General features: G+C 50.3%; 1 protein-coding gene across 1 annotated transcript in view; it reads right to left on the reverse strand.

Annotated features, from left to right (window-relative positions):
* QRICH2 (glutamine rich 2) overlaps nucleotides 1-19,925 on the reverse strand; it is a 52,530-nt gene extending 32,605 nt beyond the window's left edge. The window contains exons 1-5 of the mRNA XM_073310790.2: nucleotides 19,099-19,925; nucleotides 11,536-11,640; nucleotides 8,013-8,093; nucleotides 6,715-6,831; nucleotides 2,316-3,567 (exon numbers count right to left, since the gene is read on the reverse strand). Of these exons, the coding sequence (XP_073166891.2) occupies nucleotides 2,316-3,567; nucleotides 6,715-6,831; nucleotides 8,013-8,093; nucleotides 11,536-11,640; nucleotides 19,099-19,620 (2,077 nt within the window). The 5' untranslated portion in view covers nucleotides 19,621-19,925. The remainder of the gene's footprint in view (nucleotides 1-2,315; nucleotides 3,568-6,714; nucleotides 6,832-8,012; nucleotides 8,094-11,535; nucleotides 11,641-19,098) is intronic.

Below are 19,925 nucleotides of genomic sequence, written 5' to 3' on the forward strand. Positions count from 1 at the left end.
TTCAGCCAGTTTGCCCGGTACTGAAGTTAGGCTTACCAGCCTATAATTGCCAGGATCATCTCTGGAACCTCTTTTAAAAATCAGTGTCACATTAGCTATCCTCCAGTCTCTGGTACAGAGATTTAAGCGACAGGTTACACATCACAGTTAGTAGTTCTGCAATATCAGATCTGAGTTCCTTCAGAACTCCTGGGTGAATTCCATCAGGTCCTGGTGACTTCTTATTGTTTAATTTATCAATTTGTTCCAAAACCTCCTTATTGTCACCTAAGTCTGGGACAGTTCCTCAGATCTATCACCTTAAAGAGAATGGTTCAGGTACGGGAATCTCCCTCACACTCTCTGTAGCAAAGAACTAATTTAGCTTCTCTGCCACAGCCTTGTCTTCCCTGAGTGCTCCTTTAGCACCTCAATCATCTAGTGGCAACACTGATTGTTTGGCAAGCTTCTTGCTTCTGATGTACTTAAAAATTTGCTGCTAGTTTGTGTGTCCTTTGCTAGTTGCTCTTCAAATTCTTTTTCGGCGTGCCCAATTATGCTTTTACACTTGCTGGACTTGCCAGAGTTTTTGCTCCCTTCTATTTTCCTCACTATGATTTGACTTCCAATTTTTAGAGGATGTCTTTTTGCCTCGACTGCCTCTTTTACTCACTCTATTGAGTGGCATTTTTGCCATGGTGGCAATTTTTTTTGTCCTCGTACTGGTTTTTGGTTTTTTTTTTAATTTGGGGTATATACATTTAATTGGAGCCTTTATGGTGTTTTTAAAGCGTTTCCATGCGGCTTGCAGGCATTTCACTCTTGTGGCTGTTCCTTTTAATTTAATTTCCATTTAACTAGTTTCCTTATTTTTGTGTAGTTCCCCTTTTTGAAGCTAAATGCTACTGTGGTGGGTTTCTTTGGTATTTCCCCCCTATAGGAATATTAAATTTAATCACATTATGGTATTACTAAGTAGTTCAATCATATGCACATCTTGTACCAGATCCTGCTTTCCATTTAGGATTAAATCAGGAACTGCCTCTCCCTTTGTGGGTTCCAGGACTAGCTGCGCCAAGAAGCACTTATTAATGGTGTCTAGTAATTTTATCTCTGCATCCCGTCCTTAGGTGACATGTTCCCTGTAAATATGGGGGACATCCCCATTATTACTGGCTGTTCTGTTTTTGTAGTATTTCACAATCACCATCACCATCCTGGTCAGGTGGTTTGTAGTATATTCCTATGGCTATACTCTTACTATTCAAGCATGGAATTTTTAATCCACAGAGAGTCTATGGTACAGTTTGAGCATTTAAAATTTTAGTATATTTGACTCTGCTTTCTTTCACATATAATGTCACTCCCTCACCAGCATGACTTACTCTGTCTTTCCTATGTATTTTGTACACTAGTACTACTGTGTCCCATTGATTATCATCTTTTCACCAAATTTCTATGATGCCTGTTATGGCAATATCCTCATTTAATACCACGCACTCAAGTTCACCAACCTCAGTATTTAGACTTCTAGCGTTTGTGTCTGTATTCAGCTGTCTGCCTTTGTGTGATGTAACTGAATTGGATTATTTTGTTTGATTGTTTCTCTTCAGTTCCTACCTGCACTTTATCAGCTTCTATCCCTCTCCTCTTTACCAGGATACAGAAGGCCCCCTTTAATAAATCTATGGCTTAGCTCAGAAGCAGACCCTGAAAGCAGATTACCAGCTATAGCCTCCAAACCAACACAAGCAGAGATATGAAGCTCCCCTAAGAATGGAATTGCACTCCCTGCACCCCCATTTACCCCAACGGCCCTCATCAGTGCCCCGCACTGGGATATTTTGTATTGTTTCAGGATGGGGGATGGAGATGCAACAAGATACTTTGAAATGAACCATAAAATGATCCAAATGTGATAAAAGGCCCCTTTTCAAAATGGTACCTTGGGAGTGAACCCTAGACCCCTGTCAAAGTCAGGGCAAGAGTCCCAAGGTGGAATATTTATGACCGTTAAGTGTACCACTCTGGATATTTATGCCCTTAAATGACAGCCCAGTCAAAGTAAGCTGCTCCCATTCCACCGAGCGCGTCTCACTGGGGAGTCAGCCCAAAGGTATGAGCAGTGTGCCAGTCACTGAGGAACCATGAGAAGGGATCCAGGCCCCAGCCAAGAGCCCCACTGCTCACCCAGACACCCCTGAGGATCCAGCACAAGGCTACAGTCAGCATCACTCTGGGAAGCCATACCTGAGGAGCCATACCCAGGAAGCTGCCTGCATTGCCCCCTCCCAAAAGGATGTGATGAAGACACTGGCTGATGGGTAAGTCCCTACCTGCATCCGAGAGGAATTGTCGCAGCTTGTTGAGGTCGGCGTGGCTACACTTGAATTGCTCCAGGTAGTTTATCTGCTCCTTCAAGGTGGTGTAGAGGTCAGTCAGCTGCCCGATCTGGCGTAGCGCTTCCACGGTATCTGAGTAGCGGCTGGAGGCACTGCTGGACCTGGAGGACTCTCGCGGGGTGGATGAGGTTAGGCGTTTGTCCTTCTCTTGTAAAGGTGATGCCGGGGATGTAACGGCAGAGTAAGGTCCACGTGGAATTGCAAGCTGGGCTGCTAGAGCTGAGGGACCTGCTGTAGGTGATGTGGGCTGCAATGCTGAAGCACCTGCTGGGGTCCCAAGGTAGCCTGCCTGGGTCCCTGGAGCTCCAGGAGGTCCCACTTGGGTCCCTGGGGAACTGGGCCAGGTGCCAGGGAAGCTTGGCTGGATTCCTGGAGCACCTGCCTTGGCCCCAGGGAAGCCTGCCTGGGCCCTGGGCTGGGCCCCGGGGGAACCTGGCTGGGCCCCGGGCTGGGCCCAGGGGGAACCTGGCTGGGCCCCTGGCGAGCCTGGCTGGGCCCCTGGCTGGGCCCCGGGGAAGCCTGGCTGGGCCCCTGGCTGGGCCCCGGGGAAGCCTGGCTGGGCCCCTGGCTGGGCCCCGGGGAAGCCTGGCTGGGCCCCTGGCTGGGCCCCGGGGAAGCCTGGCTGGGCCCCTGGCTGGGCCCCGGGGAAGCCTGGCTGGGCCCCTGGCTGGGCCCCGGGGAAGCCTGGCTGGGCCCCTGGCTGTGTCCTGGGGAAGACTGCCTGGGCCCCTGGCTGTGTCCCGGGGGAGACTGCCTGGGTCCCTGGCTGAGCCCCGGGGGAGACTGCCTGGGTCCCTGGCTGAGCCCCGGGGGAGACTGCCTGGGCCCCAGGTGACCCTGGCTGAGCCCCGGGGATGCCTGCCTGGGCCCCTGCCTGGGTCCTGGGGGAGCCTGCCTGGGTCCTGGGGGAGCCTGCCTGGGCTGCTGGAGTGATTGCTTGGGCTTCTGGTGTGCCTGCCCTAGTTCCAGGAGTGCCTGCCTGGGCTGCTGGCTGGACCACTGGCATGCCTGCCCTGGTCCCTGCCTGCATCCCTGGAGTACCAGGTCTGCTGCTGGGAGAGCCAGGCTGGCTCCCTGGAGCCCCTGCCCAGGTTACAGAGGGTTTTCTGGCTTGGGTGTCCATAACTGAAGCTGGTTGCTCGGCTGGAGAGGGCTGGCCTAGGCTGGGATCCCCAGACTGGGCTTCCTGGAAACCAATGGAATGGGAGCAATTTACTGATGGGCACTAGTTCAAAGTAAATTGGGGGGGGGGGGGGAGCTGGGATATTCAAAACTACCCTCTTCTATTTCTGCACTTCAACTGGAAGTAACACTACCATCAAATCAGACAGGCCTATTTGGACAGAATGGGCAATGGGACAGGACGTGCCCCCAACCGGCCTTTATACTGAAAGGAAGCAGCAATCACAAAACGCCCTCTGAAGACCTTGCTGGTTGCTAAATCAATTCCACTAGTGGCCAAGTGTTTCCTAGGAGCCTGCTTTCTAGAGGAGTCTCTGGGATGGGATTCCTAGCAGATATCTGCCCCTCCCTCTCAATTGTGTACGCTTGCCCCTGCCAGACACACCAGCTACTTTCCACCAGGTATTACAGTTACTCTGTCTGCCAAAACGCCCTCCATAGGAACAACAAGCATTGTGTATGCATGAAAATCACATGAGCCAGAACTGAAACCCTGGACTGAAGCACACTTGAGCTAAAATGTGTGAGGCTGAGGTGGGGGGAGTAGTTGGTATCAGGATCCTAAGCATAATTCTGTAGGGGGGTCCCCAGGCCAAACCAGAACCTAGGTCCACTCTCAGGAGCTGGAAATCCTCATCCAACTCTAGATCTGGTGGCTCAGGCCTATCCCATTCTGAGAAGGTCTGATCACCTTCTTCACCTCCTAATAGCACCAATACATTCCAGGGACTGTCTTTGGAATGACTAATTCTGGGAATTAGCAGTCACATAAATATGAAATGTCATTCCATGGTAAGGAAATAAATGATTTCTTTTGGAAACTATGCCACCTGCATGCATCCTGCATGCATGGGTAACTTTATAGAGTTTCTGACACAGAACAAGAATAGCATGTGTTAGGAATATCATGTTGCAATATAGTTGCTTACTACAGAGATTAGCACTGGAACAGAAGTTCCCAATTGATCAATTAACTTGTTGAATTCCCATGGGTTTATTTGCCCTATAGGACATCACCTCCTGTGCCCTGTGAGTGTCTCTATTTTTCTATCTACTCCATACCCACAGGGGGATCTCAGTAGCTAATCTATGACTCCCACAGAATGGTACAGTCATGAAGTTGCCACCTTGTATGATGCTATATGAAGTTAATTGTTTGACAGGCATGCTATGAGCCAAATGCTGCCCCTGACCTTCCCTCACAGCCTGTTCATGGAGGTAGGGGTGTATTACAGATGTGTTCAATCAGGCACATTCCTTCATTAGCTTGGATTTACGGTTGCTGAAGTACAAACCCCGCCAAGGTGATCGCTACAAGTTGAAGTCCCCAGTTAAACCAATCTTCACCCACAAGCCTTCCTGTGCAAACACGCTCACAGGCCCTCACCTCCACTGCAAGTTCCCTTGCACCTCCAATGAGTACCCATCGCAATAGACACATGCAACTACTCTAACCCACTCCCAAGCGTATAACTATAACTCTGACCGCAGCTAAACTGATATATCCTCCACAGATGCAAGTGCGCTGGTAAAGTGTGCAATGTGCTATTTGGACATGATGAAGGAGGAGGTCAAAGCGAAGGGGAGGGTGTTTGCCTGTGAATTAGAGTAACGGAATGTATGCATTCTGGGAGAGAAACGGGGCTTAAGCCGGAGGGGGAGAAGTGGAGATCTGCTCTGATGAACCTCTTGGAAAAGAGCAGGGTTTAGTCCCACTTGTGTAAAGTACTCAGTCCTGCTAGCACAATGGCTCGAGCTACGTATGGTACACGGAAACACTGTGTAAGTTCCTCTGCACCTTCCAATTCTCTGCCAAATGCATCTCCATCCTGACCCACAACACCTTGGCTTACTCCACTCTAGCATTCCTCCAGCTTGACCATAAGCTACCAGTTGTGTCTCACTGTGTGGCTATTTTCTGAGGCTGGCAGCCATCCCCTGGCAACTGCCACCAAATTCATCTTCTCTCAGGACTAGCTTTCCAATCAACCCCTATAAGACATGGTGACATCACTGCTATCTAATCATGAAGATTCAGCAGTGACTTCCCTAGACAGTTAAATGCAACAGGAAGCTGCCCTAGGCCTGCACCCTGGAGACAAGAAAAGGGAAAGAACCAGATCAGTTAGCCCATCTATAAGACATGTTTACCATGCACGGAAAGAAAGGACCAAATTCATGCACTGAGTAAAGTTGATGGGGTTACACCAGTGGTTAATTTAGTCCAGTGGCCACTGTAAAATCCTGTAAGTGCATCAATTCCAAGAATGTGAGACCTCCAAATGACACAAATTACCCTTCTCATACTGTGCTAGTTAGACACTGTGACAGGGGTGGTGGAGCCTTCCCCAAAGTGGCCCCCTCCGTGGCCCCACTCCTGTAACCCTCTTCCCCCTGAAGAGCCTGGGCCCCTCCACCTGCCCATGGTGGCGGGGGGGTGGGGGGGTGGTGGAGAGCAGCCCAAGCCCATGTCCCCAACCCCCGGATTCCTCCACCCAGGGCAGATGGAGGGTTGGCAGCACCCCACAGTTGCCCAGGCTCCCTGAGCTAGGCTCCACTTCCAGCCTGGCTGGGAGGCGGAGCCTCAGGGGGACGCGGAGGGACAGGGGTGGGGCTGGTGGTGAAAAGCGGACAGGCAAAAAGTGGGAGGTCCATGGCCCCTTGGACACCCCCCGTTCCGGCACCCCTGCACTGGGAAGCCCTGGGTAGGAGTCATACAAGGATTTCCAGGCTCAGGCATGGCCCCTTGGTGTCAGAGGAATGGCAATCACAAGGTGCCATCACAACATGGGGTCAGAGGGCAGGCGGAGGGAAAAGGCCCGGCTCTCTCATACATCAGAAAAGGCCACATTTAGAGAGAGAAGCCTTGGACGAGAGCCTGATCAAGTGGAACCTTGCATGGCACTGGGGCCTAGAAATGTGAAACTTGACAGAGGTACAGGCTGATCCCTCAAAGCCAGTTCCGGACATCCTGCCCCAGAGAAGAGTGTCTCAGACCGTGTCAAGCCGCACAAAGACTGGAAAAGGTCCAGATTCACAAGATCTCCCGCCTCACTCTATTATGGGGATGTCTCAGCAGAGGAAGAGGAAGGGAGCAAACATATTAAGCTCTCCGCTCCCCCCTGCCACCCCTAATTGAAGTCACACTCACAGTGGATGGGCTCTTGTCTTTGCCTGTCACAAGACAGTCCTCCAGAACTTCCCAGCGCACCATGTTATACATTTCTTCGGGGGAAGGATAGAGGTTTATCCTTTGCTCTAGGTTCCTCTGGAAAGAAAGCAAACCAAAACCAAACAGAGATGACTGTATTTCTGTGGTGCATGTCTAGGAAGGGACTTCATTCTCTCCTCCATTAACTCTTCAGAGACTAGCAGCCCAGGGATCACCCAAGAAGATAGCTCGACAGAGAATGTATGTTCCCCAACTGAGTAGCATCCTTGGTTCCACGATGGTGCAGACCCTCCCCAGATGCCCATACCACCACTTCTGCGATCATGGAGTACTAGGGACGGACACCTAAGCCTTCCTAGTGGAGAAGTGGAGGCTTTAACTCCTCCTAATAGAAGCACTGGCATTTCCTGTCCCTAAAGAATCCTCTAGCAAGAGAGGAAGCTGGATGGATTGGGGTGTTTCCTGGTGTGTCAGGAGGAAGGAGGACCACAGAAACTCAGGAAGAGACTCATGTGCCTTGCCCCTCAATATATGTGTAATTCCTGTTCCTACTGGAGGTGGTTTGGGACACTTAGTGCTGCTTAGGGCCTGACCATGGGACATGCTGAGCACTGAAGTCACAGGGAATGAGTTGATCAGCACCTCTCAGGATCATAGGTGCTGACTTCTGCTATCGCTGGTGCGTGCTCGACCCCCCACCCTGCCCCTGACCTTGCCCCAACTCCACCCTCCCCTGCCCCCTCTCACATCAGCCCCACCCCCATTCCAACACCTTCCCCAAAGTTCCCACCCCAACTCTACCCTCTCCCTGACCCTATTCCGACTCGTTCCCCAAATCCCTGCCCCGGTCCCGCCTCTTCCCCGCCTCCGTACGCCACGTTCCCACTCCTCCTCTCTCCCTCCCGGAGCAAACACGGATGAGGAGGCGGAGGAGCGGGGATGTGGCGCACTCAGGGGAGGAGGCGGAGGTGAGGGAGGGGCTGGGAGGGGAGCTTGGCTGCTGGTGGATGCAGAGCACCCACTAATTTTTCCCCGTGGGTGCTCCAGCCCTGGAGCACCCACTGAGTTTGTGCCTATACTCAGGATCAGGTCCTTCCTGGTCCAAGTAGCTGAGATCTTGACTCAGAGCAGAAGACCTGCGGGGAAGAAATAAAGGAGGAGAAGCTAGGGATTTCAGTGAAGATCAGCACCTGAAAAGGAGGAGTCAGAGAATGAGAATTGGGGCCCCGGGGGTGCCTTGGCAATTCATATGCAAATCGTTCCCCTCAGAGACATACCACATCACTATCCAAGTTCTTCTGATCAGCGATGCAGGTCTGCAGTCGATTGCCAATCTCCTGGGTATCCAGTTGTAAATTCTTGCAAGAGAAGAGAGTTTAGTTAATCTCCTACAGTCTGGTGTGTGTGTGATTGCCTTTAAAAAGGAAGATGGCCAATTCAGACTTAGATCCAAAATGTAGGGGGGGTTGTGTGAGCACACATGTGCAAGTGCACACTGGCACACCCACACCGTGTGTGTGCGTTTATATTGCCCCCTCCAATATCTATTTTCCTTTTATTTGTATTTCAAAAGGCAGTGGCATCAGCTTGCAATACAGTCTGTTTCAAAACCTGAGTGACATGCCCTTTGGTGCCCCTGCCAAATTGTGGGTTTGCAATCCCATTTTCCTATCTTTTAAATGTTTTCCCTCTCTGCTGTTGCTCTGTGAAAGTCATGCAAGCAAGAAGGGAAGAAACTGACTGTTTGTTCTTATGGAGTGGGGGAAAGTTTGACTATACAAAATAAACAAACTGAAGGAGCAAGCAAAAAAACCCACTTTGCTGTAGTCTATTTCAATACTAGTAATCTTGGGAGTTATTGTTAACTGGAAAGGGTCCATCAAATTCTGACAGGAATGGGATGCTTAAGTTGGTGGTGTGCCTTTAAATATTTCTTCCTCCAGTACCGGAAACTCAACACAAGAACTTTGTTCCAGTGCATCAAACGGGCCATAAACAGAAAGCGAAACTGAGAATATTATTTTTTGCACATCACTCACCTTAATTAAAGAGCTTATGTTCTGAAAAACAGATTAAGAACCCAGTCTGACAAAGCCTTCTTCAGGCAAGTGAAGGGGCTGATGTGAGCGAATGTTTGCAGAATCAGGTCTCTGATTTGTAAAGATCTTTCAGTTTTGATCATCTAAAGTGGTATTAAAAACCCAGAAAAGAGTGTGATATTTATAAATATGGTTTTCTGTCTTGGTCATATCCCTTTAAGCACAGCATACAAGTAAAACACTTGAAACTAGCTCTGACCTCAGTTTATTGTGTTGTATATGATGGGAGTTGGGGTGGGCACCAATTAAATGGAAAAGGTCACCATGAAAAACCCTGAAAGCCCAGCACTATGGGTCTGATCCACAGCCCACTGAAGTCAATAGAAAGACCCCCATAGATCAGTTTCCTACTTATCACAGGAAAGTGGGTTTTTCAAGCCCCACTTGTTGGACCTGAAGGAGCAAGTGTTCAGAAGAGACTGGAAAGGCAAGAGGGGGTGGGCTGGGGAAGCGGAATAGGAAGGGTGTTCCAGTCCTGTGTTGTGGGGGACACTGAGGCTGGGCACATCAGTGGCAAATCAGAGGGGGTTGTGATAAGGGACTAGGTCAGTGAGGTAGGCTGGGCTGGCCCCAGGCACACAGGGTGGGGTCTGGGAGGCAACTGCCTATTCTCTCGGGTAAAGCATGCTTTTGGGGCTGAACACACACAGTAAAGGCGCAGCCTTGGCATCCACTTAGCTTTTGTTTCCCTGTACTCTAGGAAACGAGATGTTTACTGCTTCCCCACAGCCCCCCTCCGTTCCCCCAAGGCTCATGGGAAAAGGCAGCTTGCCAAGTTGCAAAAGGAATAAGCTCTTGCGGCTGGCTAGATCCTCGGGGGAGCTAGCATGTTTTGCAAGCGTTCCTGCAGATGGCCACCCTGAGGATCCCTGAAGGTACAAGGAGTAAGCTGGGCACTGCCAAGCTCTGCTGCCTCCCTGTGGGCGGCATCACAGGATTCAAACTCTCCCCCACCTGGCAACAATCCCTCGGTTGGCAGAGACCTATGGCTGGCACGAGGCAGGTGGGAGCTCCCCCAGGCCTTGCTAGAATGATTTACCTGCTGAGAGTTCTCGCTCACCATTGACATGGAATGATGGCTCCCTGTCTTAGTCCTTCAAGGGGCGTGGGCAGATGCCCTGTCCTGGATCCCATGCTGGGCTCCTTTATCTATCTAACTCCTCCAGCAGTTAACAGGGGATTGGCTCTTCCTCACCCCTTCCCTGTGCTCAATACCCCCTCACATTTCAATGTTCTTTCTCAGCCCCTCTGCCAGTGGGGCTCCTCCTGAGCCCCTGGATGGATTCTAAAGCTTCCCCGCCTTGGTGGAACTGGCAGGAGAAGGCAGCGGTGACACAAAGGTGAATGCTTCTCAATCCCACCTGCCCCATGGGCACCTGGAGACGGGAACTCCGCAGACTCACTTCACACCCATCAGCTGTGTTTGTCACCTCGCTGGGATCCCTTGTGGAGGTCCTGAGCGCTGAATTTTTACCTCCTGGCTGCAGCATCAGCTCATGTTACCTGAGCCAGGCAGTTGGCTCTGCTGTTACAGGCCTGGCCGCCCAGCTTGGTTTCCCCAGGCCTTGGGAGTACAAACCCCATTCCCTCTGCTCTGGCGCTGGTTAACTCCTGGGCGGAGTGCTCAGGAACAGTAACAAGGCTCTAGGGAAGGGAAGGCCTGAGAGTGCAGGTGAGCCCAGTGCACGACTCCCCCACCCGTTACTCCCCAGCCAGATCGACTCAACCACGCGGTTGGTGTGGGGGACTGGCACACAGCTCTGTCTGAATAGCCAACTCCCCAGTGCCCATGCTCAGCTCAGTTCTGACTTGCATCCCGCCCTGCTGTCCCAGGCCTGGGCTCCCCATGAGCCACACTGTCGACGGACTTCAGCCCCAGCATCCCCTGCTATTCCCTTCCTAGCTCTGCCGATGCGTCTCAGTCCCAATGCCTCCTGCCATCCCTGGCCAGCTTAGCTATTGGCTGTTTTTGCACGCGCAGAGCATCTGTCCTCTGGCAGCATCTCCTGCTCCTTCCCCTTGTCCCATGCCACAGACATCGTGCGGGTATTTTAATTGAGGAGGCCAATGTGCAAGCAAAATGAGATATTTTACATGGTGAACTATGGATTCTACCCCCTCTTCTCTCCCCAGAGCAACCCCCTGCCTGCCCTTTCCTGGTATTAGAGTAATAGGGAGCAGCCCTAAGGGTACAAGCTGGTCTTCAGTGCAATTCCCACAGGAGAGGAAAGGTCAGCCAGTCCCCTCTGTCTGCTCTGACCAGCATTACCGCAGACAGACAAGAGAGGGAGGGAGAGGAGACATTCTCCCCTACATGTGCAGAGGGGGAACAGTGTGCTCTTATGGGACACTTCCCTTAGAGCATGCTGATCTGCTGCACATAAGCCAGGCACAGACCCGGCCCAAGCAGTTTGTACTCTAAGTTACCCCCAAAACACAGGAGGGGTGGGGAATACTAGCTCATAAAGGCCTGGGGAGTAGCGAGAAGAGAAATCAAGGGGACGGGGACTGCGTTAACTCCCCTTGGAGTTGAGTGCTGCTTGTGGCAGGAGGGAGAGCCCCGCTGAGGGTACATGGCACATACAGCAAGAGGGACTAGGGGATGTCGGTACCTCAGGGGTGGAAGGAGAAGGCTTGGCACTCCCCTCACCAGAGAGTGTGACCAGGCCAGCTCTGTTCTGTGGGCAAGGGCCACACTCACCGAGTCAAGTTTCTCCTTGATGTTTTGGAGGCCCTCGTTCATATGGAAATTAGCCATCTTCACGCCGTTGACCTCATTCAGCAGATCCTGGAACAGAGCCATGGCCTGGAACAGAGAGGGGAGTGAATTTAGGGCCACAAGAATACCTAGTATGCCACAGTGAGGATGCTCGGAGGGGCAGCGGGGTCTAGCAAATCGGACAAGGGGCAGGGAGCTATCATTCCCGGCTCTGCCACTGACTGGCTGTGTAACCTGTGGCAAGGCACTCCCCTGTCTGTCTCAGTTTCCTTAGCTTTATAATTAGCAGGGAGAATAATGCCCACCTATCTGACAGAGAGCCAGGAGATGGACCCTGTTAGGCGAGCTCCAGCTGCCAACGGAGTGTGGATGGTGGCAAGGGGCTTGCCAGGGAGCCAGCTTAAACAGGTAGGAGTTGGGGCCATAAGCTTCCAGAACAGAACACAGCAGCTCCACCCAGAGCATCCTTCCCAACAGGGAGCTGGACACAGGGAGGGGCTCAGCAGAACTTCTCCTTTTACTCCCCAAGTAAATAACAGCTTATAATGCATACATTAATTAAGCCTGGCAGCTTCACACCTCCAGGCAGACCAAGGATCTGCTAGATTAACCGAAAGGGTTAAATGAAAGTGCCAGCCTGGCCCTCTCCCCCCACTCTCCCCCCATCAGCACATTTCTTGACAGGGGGTTAATATCATTGCATTGGATACCTAACTGAGTGTGACCAGATCAAGTGCAGACATGCCCTGAGGTCTATGCCAGGAGACCGTGATGTGTGAGCATTCACTGTTCATTAGCTTGCTGCCTTCCTATTTTAGCTTGGACTCTGAAGACTTCTCCTTCCAGATTTGGGTACTATATGCTTCTCCCTCTGGCACTGTTGTTATGCCCACACAATACCCTTATTCTATAGCTTTTGCCAAAAAACCTGCCTCTGATATACAAATAGTGGGATAAAAACTTCACTGATGCTGTGCTCAACAGCTGGTGCCAAATACCAGTGAACGGCTTAACTATTCATTAGCTGGACTTAGCCTGTTCACACAGTGCACTTGACCATAGCAGACTCAAACCAGGACTCTCATGGTAAACAGACAACGTCTGCTACAGTAGCTCCATCTCATGGTTAGAGCAGGGGGACAGGAGATTTGGGCTATGCCACTGACTCACCAAACAGCTTGCCAAAGGCCACACAATCTCCTCGTGCCTCAGTTTCTTCATCTGTAAAACGGGGATAGTGATATTTACCTACAGCCACCCGAGGCAAAGATGTTTGGAAAGCACTTTGAGATCAGCTGGAAGCTGCTGGGGATGTTGCAAAGTATAGAAGCAGACTGTGCTAAGCCGCTCACAGCTGGAAGCTGTTCTCAGTATAAGATATGCCAAGTTACGTGAGTTGCCCTCACCTCACCACCTCCGACCTGGATAATAAATGACCCAGGCCACAGTGTTGTTGGCACTGTCCCGCTTTCCCTCTGCCAGTGGACTGGATGCCCGCCTCTCCTTGGAGCTCCAGCGTTAGAGGGTTGTTCCCTTTGAATCCCATTAACCGAGGCTCTCAGCCGTGCAGATCTTTAGTAGGACATTGATCAGGGATCAACCACTCCGCTGGCCCTGTTATTAACAAGCAAAGTTCTACAACAACACTGTGCATCCACATAGCATTGCTCAGTGCGGTGTCTCCCAGGGATTTACAAACAGCCTCATCTCAACCCTGCCAAGCGCAGAGGATATTATACTCCATTTTACAGATGGGCAAAATGAAGCAACAAGAGGGTCAAGTGACTTGCTCAAGGTCACATGATGACTCAACAGCAAAAGCAGGAATGGAACCCAGGTGTCCAGACACACGTTCTAACTATTAGAGCCCCCCCGCCCCCGTCTCCCAATTAATGCTGAGCACTTCTGAAGATTAAAATGGCCAGGTATTAGATACACACCTATGACAAAAAAAGATGATTAAACAACAGGAGCAACTGGAGAGTTACATTCCCTGGGGCTGAAGGGAGATCCACTTACTCAAAGTGGTGAGCAGTTACCCATGTGGGTAGCCAATTCACCCCCGGCAGAGCCAGCACAAAAGCTATTCATCCTTTGCAGTCCCACTTAAACTCTCAAAATAAAACTTAAGTTGTACATCGGTCTTGTGCTGGGTCTGCTGCACGGGCTTGAGTTCCACCCCATTGTATGGGGCTTATGAACTGGCCTCGCAACACCTGGAAATTCCAATCTCTTGACCAGAAAATTTGTTTTCTTTTATCTTGGTGTTCTGTGCTGTCACCCAGCACTCACACTGATGTTTTATTTCCATTAACTCAGCACAATCCACAAAACCATTTAAAAAAAGGTCAGACCCCATCCTACAAGGTGCTGAGCATTCACAATTCTCATTGGCTTCACTGAGGATGCTCACTCAGCAGCCAGCTGCCAGCTCTCTGTGTCTCACAGAATGGGGCCCTTATTTCCTAGCTGAAATATTGCTCTTGGATCAAACCAGCGGCAAGCCCGGTTTACACTTAGATGGCTTAAGATATCGGCGCTGTACTCAAACTGACGGGAAACATCGACTCTCTCGCAAATATTTGATCGTTCAGGAGATGAATTGGAAACCAGAGCCCAGCTCCCACAGATCACAATGGGGATGCTTCGGTTTTTTATTTAACATGACCCCTCCCGAAGCAGCACTGGCAAATCATTGAACATTTACGGCCTGCCACATTGGACTGCAGGAGCTGTGCTACGTGAGCCTGGGCGCTGATGTAATGCCCTGAGAAGGAGCAGAAAAGGCTCATTCTCTCATCAAAGCAGTTCTATTTCCCTCCCACTATGCTCCACGAAGGGATGAATAATTCAGCCGGGACTTGCTTTAATCTTGTGGCTCAACTCTTTCTCTACGACCACTGCAATTGCTCCTGCTTTGGAGGCATTCTTTGGGCATGGCTTTTCCTTTCACATTTGATCGCTATCCTAAAGACAGCCAGCTAGCTCCTGAAGCACGGCTCGCTAGGCTCTGCTGGGTACGTGCAAGATACACGCTGGCCGGCCTCCACGACAAGGTCTGCTCCCCATGCTGGTCTAGAGCAGACAGTCCCCGCTTCTAGGGTGACCAGATGTCCTGATTTTATAGGGACAGTCCCAACATTTGGGGATTTTTCTTATATAGGTGCCTATTACCCCCCACACTCTGTCCCGATTTTTCATATTTGCTATCTGGTCACCCTACCCACTTCCGAGACTGTCCATTTCAGCCAACCGTTCCATCAGCAAACACTGCTAATGAATAGGGGCGGCGTTCTCCATGCCACACGAGGCCTGCGCATCACCCACGTCCTCAACATAAGCGAGGCTAGTCCCACTGCACAAGGGCCAGTTGCCTCCTCAGAGCATGTTCATAACTTTCTCCATCAGGGAACGGCTGCTGTGTTTAGATCACACAAACAGATGTATAAAATATGAGGTACTCATTTTGCACGGCAGGGAACAGAGAAGGAGGTTCACCTATCACAATGTGTTACCCTTGTAGACATGCTATCTGCACCAGGAGCTCCCTCTGTGTGGCAAACGCTCACAGCTCTGATTAAGAGGCAGTACTTAGGAAATTAACATCCCCCGCCGCCCATTGTGTCACACCTTCTTCACCTATGCCAAAGCATTGTTTAGACCTGCCAAGGCCACAGCCCAGCAGGCTCCCCAGTTCAGTGGAGGACTTGGAAGAGTCCCAATTTTGTGGAATTGTCCTAGGCATAACATGGAACTGTGAGGCCAAGGACCATCCAGGTGCATCGATCTGGTCCCTAGGCAGAACCAGCTGAGCACAGAACAGGGAGAGCCCTGTTGACCTGTTCTGGGATGAGACCTAACAACCAGGTCCTCCCCCTCCCAAGCACCCTGTACAGGAGAAAGGAAGGGGAAATCCATTGTCCAGTCACGATGGAGAAAAGGAGGAGGGATCGGCCGCGGGGGGCGAGGGGTTGTGTGTGGAATGTAGGGACTGCAATAACCACCTTGTTGAGCTCCCCGCAAACCCTAAATCCTACCCTGACTCATGCTGCATGAATTTTGGACTGTGATGGGAGCTGGAAGGGCAGAGCACCTCCAAACTACCATAGTCAGTATCCTGCTGAATATGCAAGACAGAAACAGTAGGATAACCAGCACCTGATCCTGTGAGACGCTGAAAGCCGTGGGAAATGAGGGCACACAGCACCTGTGTCCATCTTTTGTTAATATCTGTTTAACTCAGATGCATGAGAACTACCTGGGAGAACAAGAGGTCTCTGCTAAAGAGTCAAACCCTTAAACCCTTCGATGAAGGACTTAGAAAGGTCATAATCCACACTGAGGACCTCCAATGAATCCTCTCACAAAAGCACAGACTTAAACATGTTTGAAATTTCTAAGAGGACGGCAAGCAGAAAAACTCACTTTTCACCCCCCTCCCCTCGCCCCCAACCCTTCAGATCTTCTTTATCCATACTAAGCAAGCAAAACAGGCCCAATGCCCCCAATTGCCCTCCCCCATTTGAATATTACCTCCCCTTCATCACCGCTCCACATACATTTAATTATCACTCAGCCAACCCTACACATTTAGCTCTATACATCTTCCTTCTGAGCCAGCTCCTCCAGGCCATGGGTCGGTTTTTTGTTCTCCCAATTCCCCCTAGTTTGTAACTGTCCTTCTGGGACTAAGGAACCCAAAGCTGACCCTAGTATCTCAGTTGTGCTACTGCTGCCTAGGGGGGGAATATTACACCTCCCTGTTCCATGACACCTTTGTCCTTTCTATGGTCACATCATATTGATTGGTCCAGGCTGCACTGCCAGGGCATCCCATGAGTTGGAATGTGCAGAGGCTGCTCTAAGAAGAACAAGTTATTCCTTGTGCCCGCATAAGAGGCCACTTTTCTCCCCTCTTTTTACTCCCCCTGCCCCGATTTTCGATTGCAGCACAGACACTCCCCTTCTGGTGGGGAAAATCCCCAGGACTTTCCCCTATTGAACCTGTGCAACATGCTGGTATCCTTGGTCTTAGAACAGAACCGTGGGTCTCTCCTGCACACCACTTCAGCTCCTTAGCCAGCCTCCCGCCTCTTGGAATGGCAAGACTTAACTTGGCAACATTACAACTCATCCTGACAGAGAGGAGGAGAAGAAAAAAAAGCTAGAATCTGAACTCAAACCGCCTTCAGGGAGCCCCAGGCTATAAGGGGGATAGCAGACATCCTGGAGGTGATGCTATTTTCCTACAAGAGGAAGGGTAAAAACAACAGCATTTTACATTATTCCTAGTAACTCAGACAGAACAGCTGTACAATCTCAGGCAGCCCCCGGCGGTATCTGTGCCGTGGTAGATCTGCCACTAATGCACATGGAGTGGGGAAAGGATCCAGGGGCAGAGGTAAGTCAGGGGACAGAGATGGGGAGAAATATTACTTCCTCGCCCAGAAACCTACAGCATCACATGGCACTAACTTCATCAGGCGAAAGCATATCTGGCAATACATCTGCCATGATTTCAATGCAACCCCTCCCTTCCCTCTGCCCCGACTCCAACGGAAACTGTGTGTGTGATCTGACCACAGGGTATGACCCCTCAGAGAGGCACAGGTCCAATTTCTTTGAACGCTATTGGAGTTCTTGAATAGAAAATGCCACTTGCACGAGGGGCGGCAGAAATGGGGGTGCAGGTGGGGAGCAGGAACAGGGAAATATTGTGGAAGCAGCTGCCATGAGGCCTGGGAGCCGGGAAGCAAGTATTGGGACCCATCGGGGCTGGAGTGAGTCAGGGAGCAGGTAGGAACCCCTGGGCTGGGACCCTCCTTCCCAGCTTAGAGCCAGCTGCTTGCCCCCACCCTGCCAAGTGTCAGTACCCTCTCCTCACTCCCCCTCTTGTCCCTCTGCCCCCCATTTGCAGGGAGCTTTTCTCCCTCCCTTCCACTGTTCATGTCTATAGTTTCCTTGTGATCAAGGACATCAAAGCATTTCACTACATTAAACTAAGCACCCCAACTACCTGTGAACTAGGTAAGTGAGATCACCTACAAGTTCTGGATGGGGAAACTGAGGCACGGCTCAGCCAAGGGCTGGATTTTTAGAGGTGCTGAGAACCCAGTTCAACTGAAGTGAAGAGGAGCTGCAGGGTCTCAGCACTTTTGAAAGCATCAGGTCCTTGAAGATTTGCTAGCGGTCACATAGACTGTATGTGAAGACTGTAGCAAAGCTGGAAACAGAGCACAGAGATCCCACCTCTCAGTGCATGAAACCGTTCTGCCCCTTTAAAGCATACAGTGCAACTGGCAATCAGGGCTCTCACAAGAGGGAGGGAGAGAGGGAACAATTGTACTGGGGCTCCAAACTCAGCCCCCCCCCGCAAATGACTAATGTCTGTGTAAATAAAGAAATGGGAGGGGTGGAGCCCCAACAAACATGATGTACCGGGCCCCCAAACTTCTCTTGATGGGCCTGCTCCCAGTTCAGGAGTAGCTCATTTGTCAACACCGTCTAAGGGAGGTCTACACAGATTGCTGACAAAGGACAATGAAAGGTCACAAAGAAGAACTCGGGCTCTACATTCCCTAGACTGAAGATAAGATGAATGAAAACAAGAATACACCCTTTGTTAAAACTATGGCATGCATTAGATGAGCAACCCCCGATCATCCCCATCCAGCACTTTAATTAAATGGGTAGCAGCAATCAGGACTTTATTTCTCTTGCAACCTTAGAGAAATCGGCGCAGAGATGCTCTTGTAAAATTCATGCAACAAGTCACAGCTGTAATACGAACTGCGTAACACCTGGTCATGGTTTTCCCTGTTATCCAGCCTTGAAAATACATGACAGATCACAACCCCCATAACAACATGCAACGTAAATAACACTGGAGGAAACATGTAAAAGATAATTGGAGGCTGGCCTTGGGGATTCAGTAAATATTTCCCTTCTTGTAGTTTAGCTCTAATCCTAACACAGTGAGAGTCTTAAAAATGACTGGATTTCTACATGAGAGACAAGGTGGGAGAGGGAATATCTTTTCTGGGCTCAACATCTGTTGGTGAAAGAGAAGCTTTCTAGTTACACGAGCTCTTCTTCAGGTCATGATTTCCTAGTTTCTTTCATAGGTCCACTAACCTCTCAATGTCCTTCACTTCAGACACTAATTTACTGTCATTTTGCACAAATTTGGAGTCATTGCTTATTATTGGAAATTATTTATATCAAACTATAAAATAAATAAAATAATACCACCAACCACTAATACAGAACACAGGTCTGGTAATGAGTGCTATATAAGGAACTTAGAGCAATTATCTACTACTTTTCTTTCAAATGGCTCAGGACCCTTTAGAAGGGTGAATATTAACCAACTTTTCTAGGTGGGGAAACTGAGGCACAAAGGGGTAAAGTGAGTGGCTTGCTCAAAGTTGCACAGCAAGTCAGTGGCAGAGGCAAGGCTACAGCATATATTTGCTGATTCTCAGATCTGGGTTCTCGCCACTGGACATGTTGCCTCCTCACAACTTAAGGAATGGAAAGATTTACCTTGGAGATGCCAGTCTCATTAGCTTCTATCTTTTTCTTCATCTGCATCATTTGCCACATGTCAGCCACCGCAGATCCATTCGGAGAGCCGCTCTTGGTCCTCTCCAGCAGGTCTGTCCCAGAAGGCAATTTTTCCAGGGCAGCCATTTGCTTCTCAAGCCCTTGAACTTGTTCCCCTATCCCATGGACCTGAGCCTCCACTCCATGCACCTGAGTCGCCACCCCAACCACCTTGGCCTCCATGCCATGCACCTGAGCAGCCACCCCAATGACCTTCTTCTCTAAGTCAGCATAGGGGAAGTCTTCTGACGCATCACACTGGCCCTTTGTCTCTTTCTCCTGCAAAGGCACAGGTTCCGGGGGCTTAGGTTTCTCATCAAGCATCTCGGTTTTGACATCCTGCAGGTTGAGTTGTCTAATGATGGCATGGAGCAAAGTGTGGAGGGCATTAAAATTGACCACCCCGATCTCTGGCGTCCCTATGGAGAGGTCAGCCAATTCCAACAAGCTGATCAGAGCCATTGCCCCCGGACTTTAACTCCTGCCTGGTATCTGATGCCGTTACCTTCTCATTCAAAAATAAAGCTGTTTTTTCCCCCCCCAAATAGATCTAATGACTTGAGCCCATGGGCTCAAATAAGTTTCTCTTCTTCACCTTGCGAGTTACTAAGCAAATAGTTAAAATCAATCCAGGCTGCTCGATCTTCTTCCCACAAGCCCAGCTCAGCTGCACACTCCATCGAATAGCAATTTCCCGGGAGGAATTTTCCTTCCAGGGACCCCCCCCCCCCGGCCTTTTTAAAGTTATTTATTTATTGACTTAAATT

Source organism: Lepidochelys kempii, chromosome 14, assembly GCF_965140285.1.
Source record: "Lepidochelys kempii isolate rLepKem1 chromosome 14, rLepKem1.hap1, whole genome shotgun sequence".
NCBI classification, from domain to species: domain Eukaryota; kingdom Metazoa; phylum Chordata; order Testudines; family Cheloniidae; genus Lepidochelys; species Lepidochelys kempii.